The following is a 15,686-nucleotide window of genomic DNA, read 5'->3' on the forward strand; positions in this document are numbered from 1 at the left end:
TTACATTTTTGGTCACCTAAATTTGCCGACTCTTTAAATATATGGTTGGTGACACAGTTCATGTTTTTTAATTCAGAGCATGTACGTGCTATACGCCAAGGTCAGACATCGGGCAACAGTGTTTTCTGATGTTTAAAAACACGGATTAAAATGCTGTTGAAAGTTTTTCTGCTATTTCACTGGAAAATGCTCGAGAGGGTGCACTATTGGACAGTGAATTTGTGCAAAGATGAGTATGTGTTTACTGTGGGTCCAGTGTGTCCTCGATGAATTATTGCAGCATCAGGAGGTTTTCATTTTTTATAAAAGAGGTGTAATACCACACCTGCCAGTTCATGCAATGGGATCAAAAATCAAAATCTCAATCACCAACATAATGTTCGGTACTAATGTTAGGTACTTAGAATAACTTAGAATAACTGGGATATACACTCAAGACCAATAGGAGATATGTTTCTAATGAACTGCACAAGTCCAGACCTGGATTCATGCACCAGTTAGTGCCAATGATTAATTGCTGTCCATTTCTTTGTCATTTGATATTTACCAAGTATTTATCTGGATGATTATACCTATTCATGATTCAAAATGTCAATGTCACAGGTTTTTTTTTTTTTTTAAGAATGAGAGACAAAAGGAATTATCAAAGGGAAGCTTAAAATCATCTTCTACGTGTACTGTTTGTACATTTTCTGCCTGTTTATATAAGGCTGAAATGATCAGCTCGCTGCAATTTGGCTGCTGATGAGGCTCACCGTAGACTGACAGAAGGCCTGGGGATATCTCTGTCCGGATTGCAAAACATACGTGTCAAACTTCAACCTAGGGTTTTGAGGCAGAACATGTTCTCACAGTGCAAGCAGTCCTCACCAAAGCAAAAAAAAAAAAAAATCACTGAAAGTTGTATTGGATGCCAAGCTACTACTACAGCTCAGGAAAGAGGGAGAGCTTTTCTTCTCAGCTTGTACGTTTAGATACGAAAAGGTCTGTATGACTTTGCACATTAATAGTGCACATCTATTTACTTTGAAAGCATATCTCTCACATTCTTACACTTGACTTGGTAACTTCATCCTACACGAGGGAACTGAGAATGCATCACTAAGCCAGGATGCCACAGTGGTGCTGCACGCAAACGTCTATGGAAGGCAAACAAGTCGTGATGATGTGCATTGCCGGCAAACTTGCTGACTCATGACAAGATATATTTGGACACTTTATTTTTTAAATAAATGTACTTTTCTCATTTTTCCATCACATTAAATTCCCTTTTATACTTTAGTTCTTTATTGCTTCACAAATATTAAGTGATCCACAAAAATAAAATAACTTAGAAAATAACCATGACCATCGAACATGAAAAATAATACATTTATAACAAATTGCATATAGCTATGTTATATCCCCAAAATACACCCTCTCCAGAACAAAATGCATGTGCAAACTACGAATCTGCATCAAAATAACTTGTGCCAATATACCAGTAACACATTTTCAGTTTTTTAAACACAGACACAATGTGTTTTGCTCATAATAATTTACCCTGACTGACAAGGTATTTGATGAAATGCATTTTGATATATTCTATGGGGAAATAGTCTTTTTCAGAATAAAACACACAACACAGACAAACAACGGACCTATTGGCAAGCAAGGATATATACAACCATATATTTGCATTGAATTTTAACGATTTATCTGTACAAATTCTAATGGTGGTTTTACGATAGATTTCTAACATTTAAACTTAATTGAGTCAAACCTATGAGATAATTGTAGTGCTTTATTACATGGACTATATCGTAACAGTTAGTAGTGTGAAGGTAGGGCTATAGATTACCAGAGTTTGCAACTACTAACTGTACCAAGAGCAGCACAGACCAATTGGCCCAGTCTTTTCATTGTCAGCTCCACCATTGCCCTCAGGCTGTCCATTCTGTATTACTATACTCATGTCTCTATCACTTGACCCTCTGTCTTCCCAACTCCATCCTTGCAATCGGACGCCCGCAACCGTCAACATAGTCCACATTTCCTTTCTTTTTTTTTACCAGTATGGATAGATATACTTTTTTTTTGAGGCACATGGTAGCCATTTTGCAGATTGACATATTGAATTGGCACATTTTGTAACCTGAAACATTACTAAACAGCCCATATGAGTTAACATCATTAACGTGTGGCTCTGAGTATAAAACAAGAGCAGACATAACATTCTGGAACAACCTCTTTCTTTCATATATTTGCTGTTAGTTTTTCTTCTTCTTCTTAAATTACCGGAATCCCAGATATATATATATTTTTATTATTATTATTATTATTATTTTTTACATCTATAGATAACAAAATCAGCCATTTGTCATTTTCAGAAACCTAGTTTAAATTCATGAGTGCTCAGTTATTAATATTGTCCGTAGTATTTCACTATCTTTAATCTAAAAACACTTTCTGAGATGAAGGGCAGTGCAGCTCCAGATGCTCTGAACTATGGTGGTTGGACACATGCTGTGCACACTCTGATTGTACACCTCTTTGAACTGGCTATATTCCAGTCTTGTTTTCGTGCGTTCCATTCTACTAATGGAAATGGCAGTCCACTGCAAAGGGAATGGGTGTTTTGCAGTCTTTCCCTGTTTTAGAAAAGGTATATTATTGAATTTCTGCATTTCTTCATTTGCAGACACTGACCCACTCTGTTATTCGACACTCTTCGCAGACCACGTAACAGCACCAGTGGAACTTGCAGTTGCATCGTTCACTGCGGGTCTGCTGTAAGATGTTATGTCCTCGCCCGCAGCAGAGACTTTCACAGTTGTCCATCTCTGGACTCGTCTTGTTACAGATCCTCCCTTGCGTACCGGCCGAGTCGGACCGCAGATCCCTCTCGCAGAAGTCCGGGGACTTCTCAAAGTAAACCAGCTCGTTGAGGTTGGATCTGCGTCTGTGTGTGGGGTGGTGGGCATGCTCCAGCTGGCCCGTGTTCCTGTTGTGGGCTTTGATGAGGGTGGCGATGTGGAAACGCTCCTTGAGCAGCGAGCCTACCACCCTGAACTCTGGTGTGACTTGCCAGCAGGTCTTCAGTTGGCAACTTCCTGATGTCCCGTGGCATTTGCATTTCCGTCTCATGTGGTCCATCACCACCTGCACAGAGAGGAACAGGGAACTGCATGTTAACATCCTCCTTCATCCCATTCTGCAGTAGGACACACGTTCCCTCATCAAATTAGGCAAATGAACTAGACTGTGATTAGACTCCTCTTTCATTCCACAGCTGTTAACATTTATCACATAATTGTCACCACAATAATTGGCTTAAGTGTTCTACAGTAATGTTCTATTGAAATACACTATTTAAACTATTTCTCACTCTAAGGCGGTGGAACTCCCTTCCTCTTGATCCTGGCCCCTGCTCCTAACATGGGCTGTGTGTGGGTGCTTCATATTGCTGAGTGACCACTTAGGCATCAAAAGTATGTAGGTAGCACTAGCCTACTATTGAGATGTTTTGCCTGGAATAACTGACTCGAAGAAGCTGTGCTGAAGTAGTGCTCTTTCAGGACAATGCCAAGTTCACATCCCGAATGAGGATGTCCCTCCCACACTCCCAGACCTCCCATTTTCTCAACAATGCACTCATCTGTCAGCCTGAGTTATAAACTTTTAGATCCAATTACCAACAGGAAAAGGGGCCACCCTCAGCACTGACAGATGCTCCTACACCCACCCCTATCAACAGCGCAAAGAACAAACACACACCTTCAGCACTCCCACATTCTACTCTCTCCTAGGCCTCTACGTAGCTGCCCTGGGACACACACACACACACACACAAAGACGTTCAAAACCTTTGAGAGAAGTCAAGTTTAGTCTGTCGATTGCTAAAGGATTATGTTTCTACTACCACAGTGTGTGAGTGAGTCAGAGCTAAAACGAGCTGAGATGAAGCTGCACTATTTCATGTACTGGGTTCTCTTTCTTTGTTTTGAGATAGAATCTGATGAAGAGTGAGGAGACCCTGAAACGTGTTTTCCCTCGGTCGAAACGAGTCGAAACCCACTGTATTATTCAGCTGTGTTCTGATCCATTCAACAGAGCGCTCTGACGGTTTGAGCCGAGGGCTCGTCGTAGCCACTCTAAGACTAAAGGTCATTTTGAACAGTTGCCAAAAGCAGATATACTTTGTGGAGGAGCATGAATTCTTTAAGGCTTGGGTTTGCGCGCTGCGGGTTTCCATTCCAGGGCCTCTCGTATGTGTTCCCATTGAATAGAGAGAAAGTGATATTCTGTGTGAATTGGTAGAGTGGGAGAGTGATAAATGGACCCACTTGAGTCATCCATTAGGAATGACGGTGAAAGAGAAACAACACTCTTGATCTCACTGGGGCCGAAGCTAACAACTATCGATCACAACCCAATCAGAGACCACCATCACAAACCTGGGGAAATACTTTCAGGCCTTTAAAGCTTCGTTTTCACATCAGACCAACTTACTTCCCTGAACTGCATCCTTCTGGCTATATATACACCCTGTAATTACGCAACAGTAACCCACTTAACCCTTTAGATACACACTGAACTGGCCGGTCTAATTGTCTCCCCTACTGTAGTTGTTTTCATGAATTCTCATAATCAACTGTCTAACTAGTAGGTTTTTTATTTACTACAACAAAAAAATCTAGACGAAGCAATATCCTGAAGCCTGTAAGCGGGGGACACAAAAATGACACACTCAAACGAGAGACGACTGAAACCAAAACTGGCATAAAACCTCAGAGCTGTCACAGTTTAGGAAATGGGACCTGCCTGCTCTTACCATAAGTGGCCTGTTCTGACATGACTGCGGTGATGATGATCAGATCAGGAAGATTGTTCCCTTTCCTCCAAGCCGTGGTGCTCCAGGGTGCACCTGGGGGCATGAGCTGAGTCGACGTGGGTGTGCCTGTGGCACCGGGAGGAAGAGTGTGTGAGCCGCTGCCGAGCTGAGCTCTCCTGGAAGTGACTGCCTGACGAGAGACGCTGATATGGCAGTGATTTATGGTGCCCTTTTGGAAGCGGAACTGACTGGGTTATAGAATCTCACTCATAGGCCCAGAGGCTAGACAGGCCTAGAGGGGAGAACAGAGAGCAGAGTACAGGAACTATCTGATGGTCGTGTCTGTGTCTGCCATCCACTGATTAGCATCTCCTAGGCTGCGCCCCAAATGGCGCCCTATTCCCTATGTAGTGCACTACTTTTGACTAAAGCCCTATGATCTATGGGATATACAGTATATATAGGGAATACGGTGCCATTTTGAATGCAACCATAGACTCATTACACTGCTAATACTGCCTGTCTTGTACAGGTCTCACTCTACAGTGTATTCACACAATACTCCCTCATGTTCACAAAGCATATTATACATGGTAACTGTCAGATATAAACAAACAATACTTACAATATTTAGCAAAGACTGGTACCTCGGTATTACAACTGTATCGTCTTAGAAAAAAACTGCATACAAGGATTCTTTGGCTGTCTCCATAGGATAACCCTTTAAAGAAACCCTTTTGGGTTCCAGGTAGAACCTCTTTTGGGTTCCATGTAGAATCCTTTACACATTAGGTCCTACACGGAACCTAAAAGGATTCTTCAAAGTGTTGTCCCGTGGGGACAGCCGAAGAACCCCTTTTCTTTATTTGAATACCCTCTTATACTGTATGAGGAGATGTTCATGTTTAACTACACATGGTCATATCCTCCAAGGCCTCTGTCTCAGCACTTTGACTGTCAGTCTCAATGAAAACTGTGGACTACATATGTAGGTCTTATAAACTAGCATTGTAGTTATGCAAAGGGGGGGAAAAAACTTCTATAGAAGTAATTGCCCTCAAATTCATTGGCAGACCACCGTTAAAAACACACATCTGGGCTGTTTTAATTGGGGAAGAGTGAGACAGACTCCTCTATAAACCAGCCCCAGACTGAGATCAAATAAGACATATTGGTAGCAGATTAGGACCACAGGCAATACTAGGTATTACATGGTGTACAGAGCACTTAAACACTTCGCTATGTTTGCATCGCAAATGGCTTCCTATTCCCTATTTAGTGGCGTTTGGGACGCAAACCATGTTCCTTCCTCTATCAATGGTGTGTCTGTTTTATATTGCCATCGTGCTTAATCCCCTATTCCTCTCATCCTTATTGTGTCATAATTATTTTCATTGAATAGTCTTTTAAAATGTTAGGCCTAAATGACTTCTGTTGACTGTCTTGTTTGTGGATTGTTACTGGTATGTTGTCTATCTTCAATGAGATTTAGAGTACTATAATGACTCAATGTTTAGCAAATATGACGTTAAGTTATGAACTTAGCTACATCCTGTGGGTTATGACTTAGATATTTGTGGGAGATAAATCTGTCCTGGAATGTCAAACGTCCGTTTTTTTTTTACGAACAACGCAACATTGCACACTGCTTTATGTAGTTCATTTCGAAGACATGTAATAACAGCCATAAAGGGACACAAAGCCAAGAATTCAAAGAATATAAACAAACCCACAACGCATTAAGTTTCAGCATCCAAGTAAGTCATTTAAACACGTCATCAAAAGAACGATTCAAACGTGGCCACACAATAACCGACAGTGAACAATGATTTAATCTTAAAGTAACAATCTAATGAAAAACCGTTCACTACACAACAAGCACATGCAGTCTTACTCTCAGTTAATTGTACACGACATTCACAGATCCAATTTGGGCCCTTGAATAAAACGTCATTACATCGATAGCTTCCACATGCTGTGCCTTAAACAGTGTTGAGCATTTGAGGTGGTGGTGCCCCCTGTGAGACCCTAGTCCAGGGTGGGGAAACTGTATCCACTGCCGGCCCAATGGAATGCTCCCTCTCCTTAGATGCTACAACTCTCTAATGGAGATCCAACAGGCCACCGTAAAGGCTTCATAAAGGCCAGACCAAGCAGTCACAAGGCCCTGTCAATGTGTAATAAGCTCTGCTTACATACGAGCGAGAGAGAGACCTCATTAAATCGAAATATACAACATAAAAGCAGAGCGCTAATATCTACTTCCAGGCACACTGCTCGTAGCTGGGCATACAGACATGCTAGGTGAAATAAATGCCATCATTTGTTGGGGCTGTGCAGGTCAAATTGAGGGATTCCAATGAAAATGTAAGTGAAAGGAATTTTACTACCCTTGCAAATGTTTCCATGTTATCGACAGACACCGTAAACATTTAATCATGCCGAGGGAATCTCGAAAACCATGTTCCAATCAATCATCAGTAATGATACACAACACAGTGCTGTACACTAAACATTTGCTTAAAATTAACTCAGAGAAAATTGTTGGAATGAGAGGGATGTGCTTTGGTTAAAAAAAAATGATTTTTTTTCTGGGACATTTCTCCCCTGATCAACTTCTCTGAAATCTGTATTTGGGGGGAAGGAAGGGCGAATCTCTTTCTACTTTCCGTCGTGTTTGATGTCTAAAATCTTTCGCTGTGTTTAAACATCTGTTTCCAAAGAGCCAACAGCCACTAATTAGAGCTTTTAACAAGACTGAACGTCGTGACAACCAGAGGGTGGGCATGAGGCGACATGTATACCCCACTAAAACCGCCACATTCCTCTATAAAAGACAGCTCCTTTTTAAGGGGGGGGGGGGGGGGGGGGTTGGGGGAGGTGGAGGAGGGGAGGTATTATTTGAGACCTCACCTGTCAGTGTTTTCATTTTGATTTCGGGGGGGGGGCTTTCTGCTCTGTTTGAAGTTATCAAGGTGCTGCTCTGGCTGTGTTCTCCTAATGATGCATAACTCCATGAGTCATACTGTACCTCTGATGTCTCTGTACACTGCTTTAGTATATTTAATTTGCACCTTCAGTTGTTTTCTCCTCCGAGCTTAGAACTCATTGAAGCATTGATATATGAAGTGTGCTAAGAGAACTGCACTCCGCATACCCAGAGCATTGTGCAGCCTGACCTGAGTGACGACTAGCAGATGCACAGACTGCAGCTTTGAACGCAACTCTGGTCAAATCTGTATCAAAACACAGGTCAGATAATGTACATTGAGTTCATTAAAACTGCTCACTTTAAACTGCATATACATTCCAGCAAAATGCAATTGTGCCATACTGAAATACATTTGATGATAAACTTCCTGTTAATTACACAGTTGCAACTGTTGGACAGGGTAATTGGATATCAGCTTGGATAGCTTTTGTTTCAACCAATGCATATGTTAATAGTTCCGGTTTTCTTGGCTCTCCTTCAAGAAACTGTCTCCAAAAGCGGTTTTGTCAGTTTCAAAGCATTTCCCAGTAGCAGCAGGTACGTTTCTAGCACAACCAGCTATTGTTGCCAAATAGGCCTCTTGTCAAAAACAGAGCTTCAATGTGCCCAAACTATGAATCTTCCCTGCAACTTATCACCCTGATTGTCAAATAGATCAAAAAGTCAGTAGCTAGCTACGCCTCTCTATCTTCCCTACCTTGACATACTTTTGTCATAACACTGCAACTTCCTAAAACAAAGGGGTGTAACAATGATCATATATCATCGGTCTTGTCATCCAACTAACAACATTAGCCTTGTAGTACGTAACATAGAAACTCTGAAATTGTTAAGAGGATTAACTTGACTGTTGATTTAGAAATGACGTTCGTTTTTTTTCAATGTATGTCATCTGATTTTATAGTGTATCACTGGCCAAGAAGCAAATCATTTTATGGCTCATTGTGCCTATGCTATGGACACACAGATGGGTCACTGTGTTGGGCAGAGCATGGCTTTATTGCCAGCCCTGCTGCACATGAAAAGCAGGACAATCCTCTGAGTCTCTCTCTCCCTCTTTCCTTGGCTGAGTAACTCCACATTTGTGTTTTGTCTGAATAATCAAGGAAACCCGAAGTAAACGGATGAAAAGATACAAGACCAAATTACTCAGGAGGAAGCGTTGAACAATGTGGAATTTACTGCTACTTTTTGTGTATGGCAGCAGTGCTGCCTGGGAGTGATCATCTACAGTAACAATAGGTAGTAGTAGTGGTAGTAGTAGTAATAGTAGCAGCAGCAGTAGTAACAGGAGCAGGAGCATGAGTAGTAGTAATAGTAATAGTAGTAGTAATAGTTATAGTAGTAGTTGTATTAATAGTAATATTAATAGTAGTAGTAGTAATAGTAGTAGTAGTAGTAGTAGTAGTAGCAGCAGTAGTAGTAGTAGTAGTAGTAGTAGTAATAACAATATTAATAGTAGTAGTAGTAGTAGTAGTGGTAGCAGTAGTGGAAGGAGTAGCAGTAGCAGTAGGAGTAGTAGTAGTAGTAGTAGTGGTAGCAGTAAGGGAAGGAGCAGTAGTAGTAGTAGTAGTAGTAGCAGGAGCAGTAGCAGTAGTAGTAGTAGTAGTAGTAGTAGCAGCAGTAGTAGTAGTAATAGTAACAACAGTAGGAGAAGGAGCTGTAGCGGTAGGAGTAGGAGTAGGAGTTGTAGTAGTAATAGCAATAGTAGTAGTAATAGTAATATTAATAGTAGTAGTAGTAGTAGTAGTAATAACAATATTAATAGTAGTAGTAGTAGTAGTAGTGGTAGCAGTAGTGGAAGGAGTAGCAGTAGCAGTAGGAGTAGTAGTAGTAGTAGTAGTAGTGGTAGCAGTAAGGGAAGGAGCAGTAGTAGTAGTAGTAGTAGTAGTAGCAGGAGCAGTAGCAGTAGTAGTAGTAGTAGTAGTAGTAGTAGTAATAGTAGCAGTAGTAGTAGTAGTAGTAGTAGTAGTAGAAGCAGTAGTAGTAGCAGTAGTAGTAGTAGTAGTAGTAGTAGTAGTAGTAGTAGTAGTAGTAGAAGCAGTAGCAGTAGCAGTAGTAGTCGCAGTGGTAGTAGCAGTAGCAGTAGCAGTGGTAGTAGCAGTAGCAGTAGCAGTAGCAGTAGTAGTAGTAGTAGTAGTAGTAGTAGTAGTAGTAGAAGCAGTAGTAGTAGCAGTAGCAGTAGCAGTAGCAGTAGCAGTAGCAGTAGTAGTAGTAGTAGTAGTAGTAGTAGTAGTAGTAGAAGCAGTAGTAGTAGCAGTAGTAGTAGTAGTAGTAGTAGTAGAAGCAGTAGCAGTAGCAGTGGTAGTAGCAGTAGCAGTGGTAGTAGCAGTAGCAGTAGCAGTAGCAGTAGCAGTAGCAGTAGTAGTAGTAGTAGTAGTAGTAGTAGTAGAAGCAGTAGTAGTAGCAGTAGCAGTAGCAGTGGTAGTAGCAGTAGCAGTAGCAGTAGCAGTAGCAGTAGCAGTAGTAGTAGTAGTAGTAGTAGTAGTAGTAGTAGTAGCAGTAGTAGTAGTAGTAGTAGTAGCAGTAGCAGTAGCAGTGGTAGTAGCAGTAGCAGTAGCAGTAGCAGTAGTAGTAGTAGTAGTAGTAGTAGCAGTAGTAGTAGTAGTAGTAGTAGCAGTAGCAGTAGCAGTGGTAGTAGCAGTAGCAGTAGCAGTAGCAGTAGCAGTAGTAGTAGTAGTAGTAGTAGTAGTAGTAGTAGCAGTAGTAGTAGTAGTAGTAGTAGTAGTAGAAGCAGTAGGAGTAGGAGAAGGAGTGGTACGTAGTAACTGTAGTATATCAACATTTCTATTGTTAACTCATTCCTATTTGGGCACTTTCTCTTCTCTGCTTATTTCATAAAACATACTTGACTAACCCTAAACCAATCCCATGCTCCTGCTACTCTTCCTGTCATCTGGAGCAACACAAATCTGACTCATATTATCCAATTAGTCTAACACCAGACCAATAACACCATGGCAACCCCAAGCATCTGTCCATGAAATCAACTATATGCTGGGAAAATACCTGTGGAATGGCATACTAATGTTATTCACTTGATCACTTATGGTATCATAACATCAGCCAAATTAAACTAGAGTTAAGGATAACCATGTTTTTTTAGACGGAAACTGTCAATGTTTACGTTCTAATTCCAAACCACTGCTATATGGCCATCATAACCAAGCTTCTTTATTAGCCAAATGCTACACTGCCCAAAGGAACACATAAGTAGATTCAACTGAGCATGCACAAATTGCAAGATCACATAGACATGAGAACTGCCTATGTTGTCCACATAATTAGGCATCTTGCTTTGAAACGTAATAATGATAGGAAAATGTATATGGTGAGGGGTGGTGCAGACACCTTCATTGCCAATAAGTGTGAGCTATGACATTTATTTCATATCAATCCATTAACGATTTCCTATATTGATATCTGAAAAACCATACTAAAAGTATGAATACTTTCAAACAACATACGCAGCTGCTTCCATGGTTGTTATTGTAGGCTACAACTGCCTGATTACGAACTAAGTGGGAGAGGAAGCCTGGCTCAAAAGAACACAGATGCAAGGCAATTGCATCATGTGGAGAAATCAGTGAGTAATCTGTATTGATAGGTCACTACTGACAACCGAGCCAATAAAATCAGAGCATGTGCCTCAAAATGACGTTATCGTTAGGACTCGAGTCGTAATCCTCTCATTTTGTACCTGCATTAATGTGTCTTTTCCATTTAAAAAAATCCTCAGTGAACTAAGAGTGTGTCCCAAATGGTGATCTAAGTGCACTGCTTTTGACCATAGCCCTATGGACCCCCACAAACTAAGTCCTCGATACTCAACAGATGGTCCACAGGCGGATCCAGACCCAGAGAACGGGGTCAATACGGACCGCGGATCCCGGCTAAAAAATAAAAAATAAATTGGAACTCAGTCGGACGTTGACGCTTGGTATCATATGAAAATACATTATACGTGGCGAAATGGGCACAATTGCAGGAAATTAGCAATTACTCTCTACCAACAAGAGGGGTGTGAACGGTTTGAAAAGTTTGGGATCGCATGGGTTGCAAGGTGGGGGTTTGTTACTGCGCATTCAGACCTTGCCACCTAGCAAATTTGTGTGACCGGACCTTCTCAAATAGTATTTTCTCTAGAGAGAAGAGAGCTGTACTGTAATCCCCTCTACACAGTCATAACTCCCACCACCCCCAAACAGCGCCCTTCAGTAGCTGAAACGCCTCCTCTCACCTGCCTGCCAACTCTGTTGTTGTGGAGCCTCATCCTGGCATGGATGTCCTTGTAGGTCTCGCGCGAATCCAGGAAGTCCCGGGAGAACTTCTCCCCAAAGTCCACATCGGGGCTGCAGCCTCCCCACTCCCAGGAGTCCTGAGACCCGGGCAGATCTGCAGGGAAGTGCTCCATGACACCGTGCACCATGCCCTTCCCGCGGTGTATGGCCTCCAGTTGCAGCCGGTTCAGTTTGACGCGGAAGGCCTCCTCGTCGCCTCTCCGCTTCTCATCACAGCCGCACGCCTTCAGCTTCCCCATGGAGCAGGCGTTGGACACGGCGTGGACTACGCCCGCCGCTGCGATGGCGTATGCAAAAGCACTCTCACGGAAACCTGGGGGTGTGTGTGTGTGGGGGGGGGGGGGGGAGTGGAGGGGAGAGAAAAAAACAAGGGGTCATGTTTAAGATCGAGATAGGATCCTTCTGTAGACCATTTGATTCCTACTGCATATACAGTACAGTGCAGTAGATGACTATCTGTTGAGCTGAGGAGAGGTCCAATGAGCCTGCAGTACCAGTATGAACCCCCGCCGTGCCGCACAACAGAGGCAGAGAAACATCTGGGACAATAGCAATTAATCCCAAACACTTGTATGTCTCCAGGCTCAGAGGCTGAAAGTGAACAGACCCCCACCATCAACCATCCTTTCAACACAAGGATCTGACAGTGATCATAAGCAGGGATGGAAGTGGCCGATGATGGTGCAGAATATATGAGCACCGTTTTGTTAATCCCCTTCAAAGCTCTCGCTTTATTGAGCTCTCCGGCATGTTTACAATTAGCCTGGCTACTGTTGGCAGCCGTTTGATCTGCCTGCCATTTCAAATGGGGGGAGGGGGGGGGATTCTGATTCAAGTTAAGCACGGGTAAATGGAAGGCATTTCCCTTTTTATGCATTTTTCTCTCTATGCATATTCTGACCTTGAACCTAAGCATGAGAGCAGCGTGCTATTCAACCGCTATTCGTTCGAGGCGGAGATCAAAGAAATGAAGGTGTAGCAGTGGTGTGTCTACAGATATACTGTGTTCTGACCTTGATTTCATTATCTCATAGTTCCAGCACCTTAACGCACAAAGATCCCATGGATAAGGTCGAGGGAACCTGCCGGTTCCAAAAAGCATCTTCTTTACTTTTTCGCGATAGAAATAACAGCATTCTCCATGTACTGTCATTTATAAATTGATAAGAGCTATTGATAAGAGCTAGGTAAATTTGTAATCTCTTTGGAGAAGGGGATTGTGAATACACATACTGTACAGTGCCTTCAGAAAGTGTTCATACCCCTTGACTCATTCCACATTGTGTTGTGTTACAGCCTGAATTCAAAATGGATGAAATATATTTTTCTGCTCACCCATCTACACACAGTACCCCATGATGACAAAGTGAATGCGTTTCTAGACATTTTTGCACATTTATTGAAATTGAAATACAAAAAAAATCTAAATGTTTATAAGTATTCTCACCCCTGAGTCAATACATGTTAGATTCACATTTTGCAGCTATTACAGATGTGAGTCTTTCTGGGTAAGTTTCTAAGAGCTTTGCACACCTGGAATGTACAATATTTGCACATTATTCGTAAAAATTCATGTCAGCCATTTTCAAGACGATTTAAGTCCAAATTGTAACTAGACCACTAGCTTATGTTTCTTATGCCTAGGGCAGGGACCTGTCCCACGTACTATATATACATATGTAATAATTCCACACATCTTTGACAGTGGATCCACACGTGTGTAAGGTGATTCTGAGGGTTTTTCTCCAGTTGTGCTAGAGAATCTTAACATTGTTACACCAAGTTAATGGGCCTAGACTTTCTCTGTCCAGTGCTCCCCATTTACAGGGTAACAGGGTAACATACAGAGTATCTGTCTATACTGTACTCTCCTTAGTGCCCGTCAGACTTAATAGCCTGCAACCATGACTCGCTGAGTTCCTGTAAAACCATCCCTTCTCAGAATAACTCACTGAAGAGAAATGTTGTGTTATTAAACAAACATGTTTAGAATATGTCAAATAAATTGTTAAATTCAAGACTTTAATGGGGAAATCCGCAGTTGAGACATCCATTTTTGGACTTAATTAGTGATATGTACCCATTGTTTCTTGAATAATATAACTAAGCCTCATGAGCTTAGTTAAACTGGCATACCCGATCAGAACCCAAAGAATAGGGTTGTTTTGCTTAAATGTTTGTAAACAAATGAAATGTTAATAAACACTATAGCCTCAAAACATGGTTAAAACTATAACTGATGTCATGGATGGTCAGTCCTTGCATCCATACCTCTGTCTATGAACTTGAGAATGGTTGCATTTCTCCAGACCCAACCTTCAGATTTTTACCGAAACAGGGGCAGGATAAACGATTTGAGATTGTTTCAACTGCTGATTTGCCCTTTAAAGCTTACAGTTTGATTCCAAATCTTACAGTTTGATTCCAAATCTTACAGCCAAACAGCCCTATTTGTCACCATTGTAGAGATGCTCAGTTCGGCCTCCCGAGTGGTGCAGCAGTCTAAGGCATTGCATCGCAGTGCTTGATGCGTCACTACAGACCTGAGTTCTTCGACTTTCCCGAGGCCTTCGCCTCTTCCGAGTCCGTATGGGAGTTGCAGTGATGGGACAAGACTGTAACTACCAATTGGAGATCACGAAATTGGGGAGAAAAAGGGGTTAAAAGTACTACAAAAAATAAAAACATTTAAAAAATAGAGATGCTCAGACCCAAGTCCTAAACTGGCCATGACTCCAGTTGAATGGAGATTGTTTTTGTTAAACCTTAGATGGAGCACATGATTAATGAAAAACTGTACTGCACTGTTCAATCAGATGTGAGCCGGTAATGTCTGAAATTTGCACTATTCACAAAACATGTTCAAAAAAAGAAGTGCTACCATGGCTAAAAGAACAGCATCCAAAGGGTTTAGGCTTCCCAAACTTTTTTGGTCCGCGACCCCATTTTGATTCCCCATAGAATTTTATGACCCCACCATGTAAAAAAAAAATGATGGAATCAACGGCCAATGTTTACTTTTTTAATTGGGGGCTATGACAGTCTATTACAAATCAGTCTGACAGTACTTTTGACAGTATTGAAATGCATCAGAAAGGTATTGGGAAGTATTCAGGTCATAATTTTGTATGATCTTCTTGTATGATCTTGTATGATCTTCTTTGATCCCCCCCCCCTCTGGCGATTGCAGAGGGAAACAGAGAGTCTTATCTTTCAGTGATTGTCATAATATTTTGGATCGTAGCCCTTTCATGCAGTCGATGACCAAAAGTGCCATCTTTGGCCTCATGGGTGGATTTCATAATGAATAAAGATATTTATTTTTTTAACTACAAAAATCAGATTTTTTCTTTGTCAAATGTTATATTTCAGTCTTCTGTGATGTATATAAAGTGTAATATTGGGATGCAAACCAAAAATTGAAAACATTTCAACTCCATATCTGACATCTGCCGTTTTTGGAAATGCTGTGTTTAGATACATAAGATATAGTCAATGATGTTTCATTGATCATCCCCTATTCACGCACATGCACACGCACGTACACGCACGTACACACGCATGCAGGCACGCACACACG

The 15,686-nt window shown here is 41.6% G+C and overlaps 1 protein-coding gene across 1 annotated transcript in view; it reads right to left on the minus strand.

The window, feature by feature from the left end:
* Positions 1–1,188: 1,188 nt before the first annotated feature.
* The window catches only part of wnt10a (wingless-type MMTV integration site family, member 10a), an 18,065-nt gene continuing 3,567 nt past the window's right edge, over positions 1,189–15,686 (minus strand). Inside the window, exons 3-4 of the mRNA XM_021579180.2 lie at positions 12,046–12,419; positions 1,189–3,141 (exon numbers count right to left, since the gene is read on the minus strand). Coding sequence (XP_021434855.1) covers positions 2,671–3,141; positions 12,046–12,419 — 845 coding nt within the window. The 3' untranslated portion in view covers positions 1,189–2,670. The remainder of the gene's footprint in view (positions 3,142–12,045; positions 12,420–15,686) is intronic.

Source organism: Oncorhynchus mykiss, chromosome 22, assembly GCF_013265735.2.
Source record: "Oncorhynchus mykiss isolate Arlee chromosome 22, USDA_OmykA_1.1, whole genome shotgun sequence".
Classification (NCBI taxonomy): domain Eukaryota; kingdom Metazoa; phylum Chordata; class Actinopteri; order Salmoniformes; family Salmonidae; genus Oncorhynchus; species Oncorhynchus mykiss.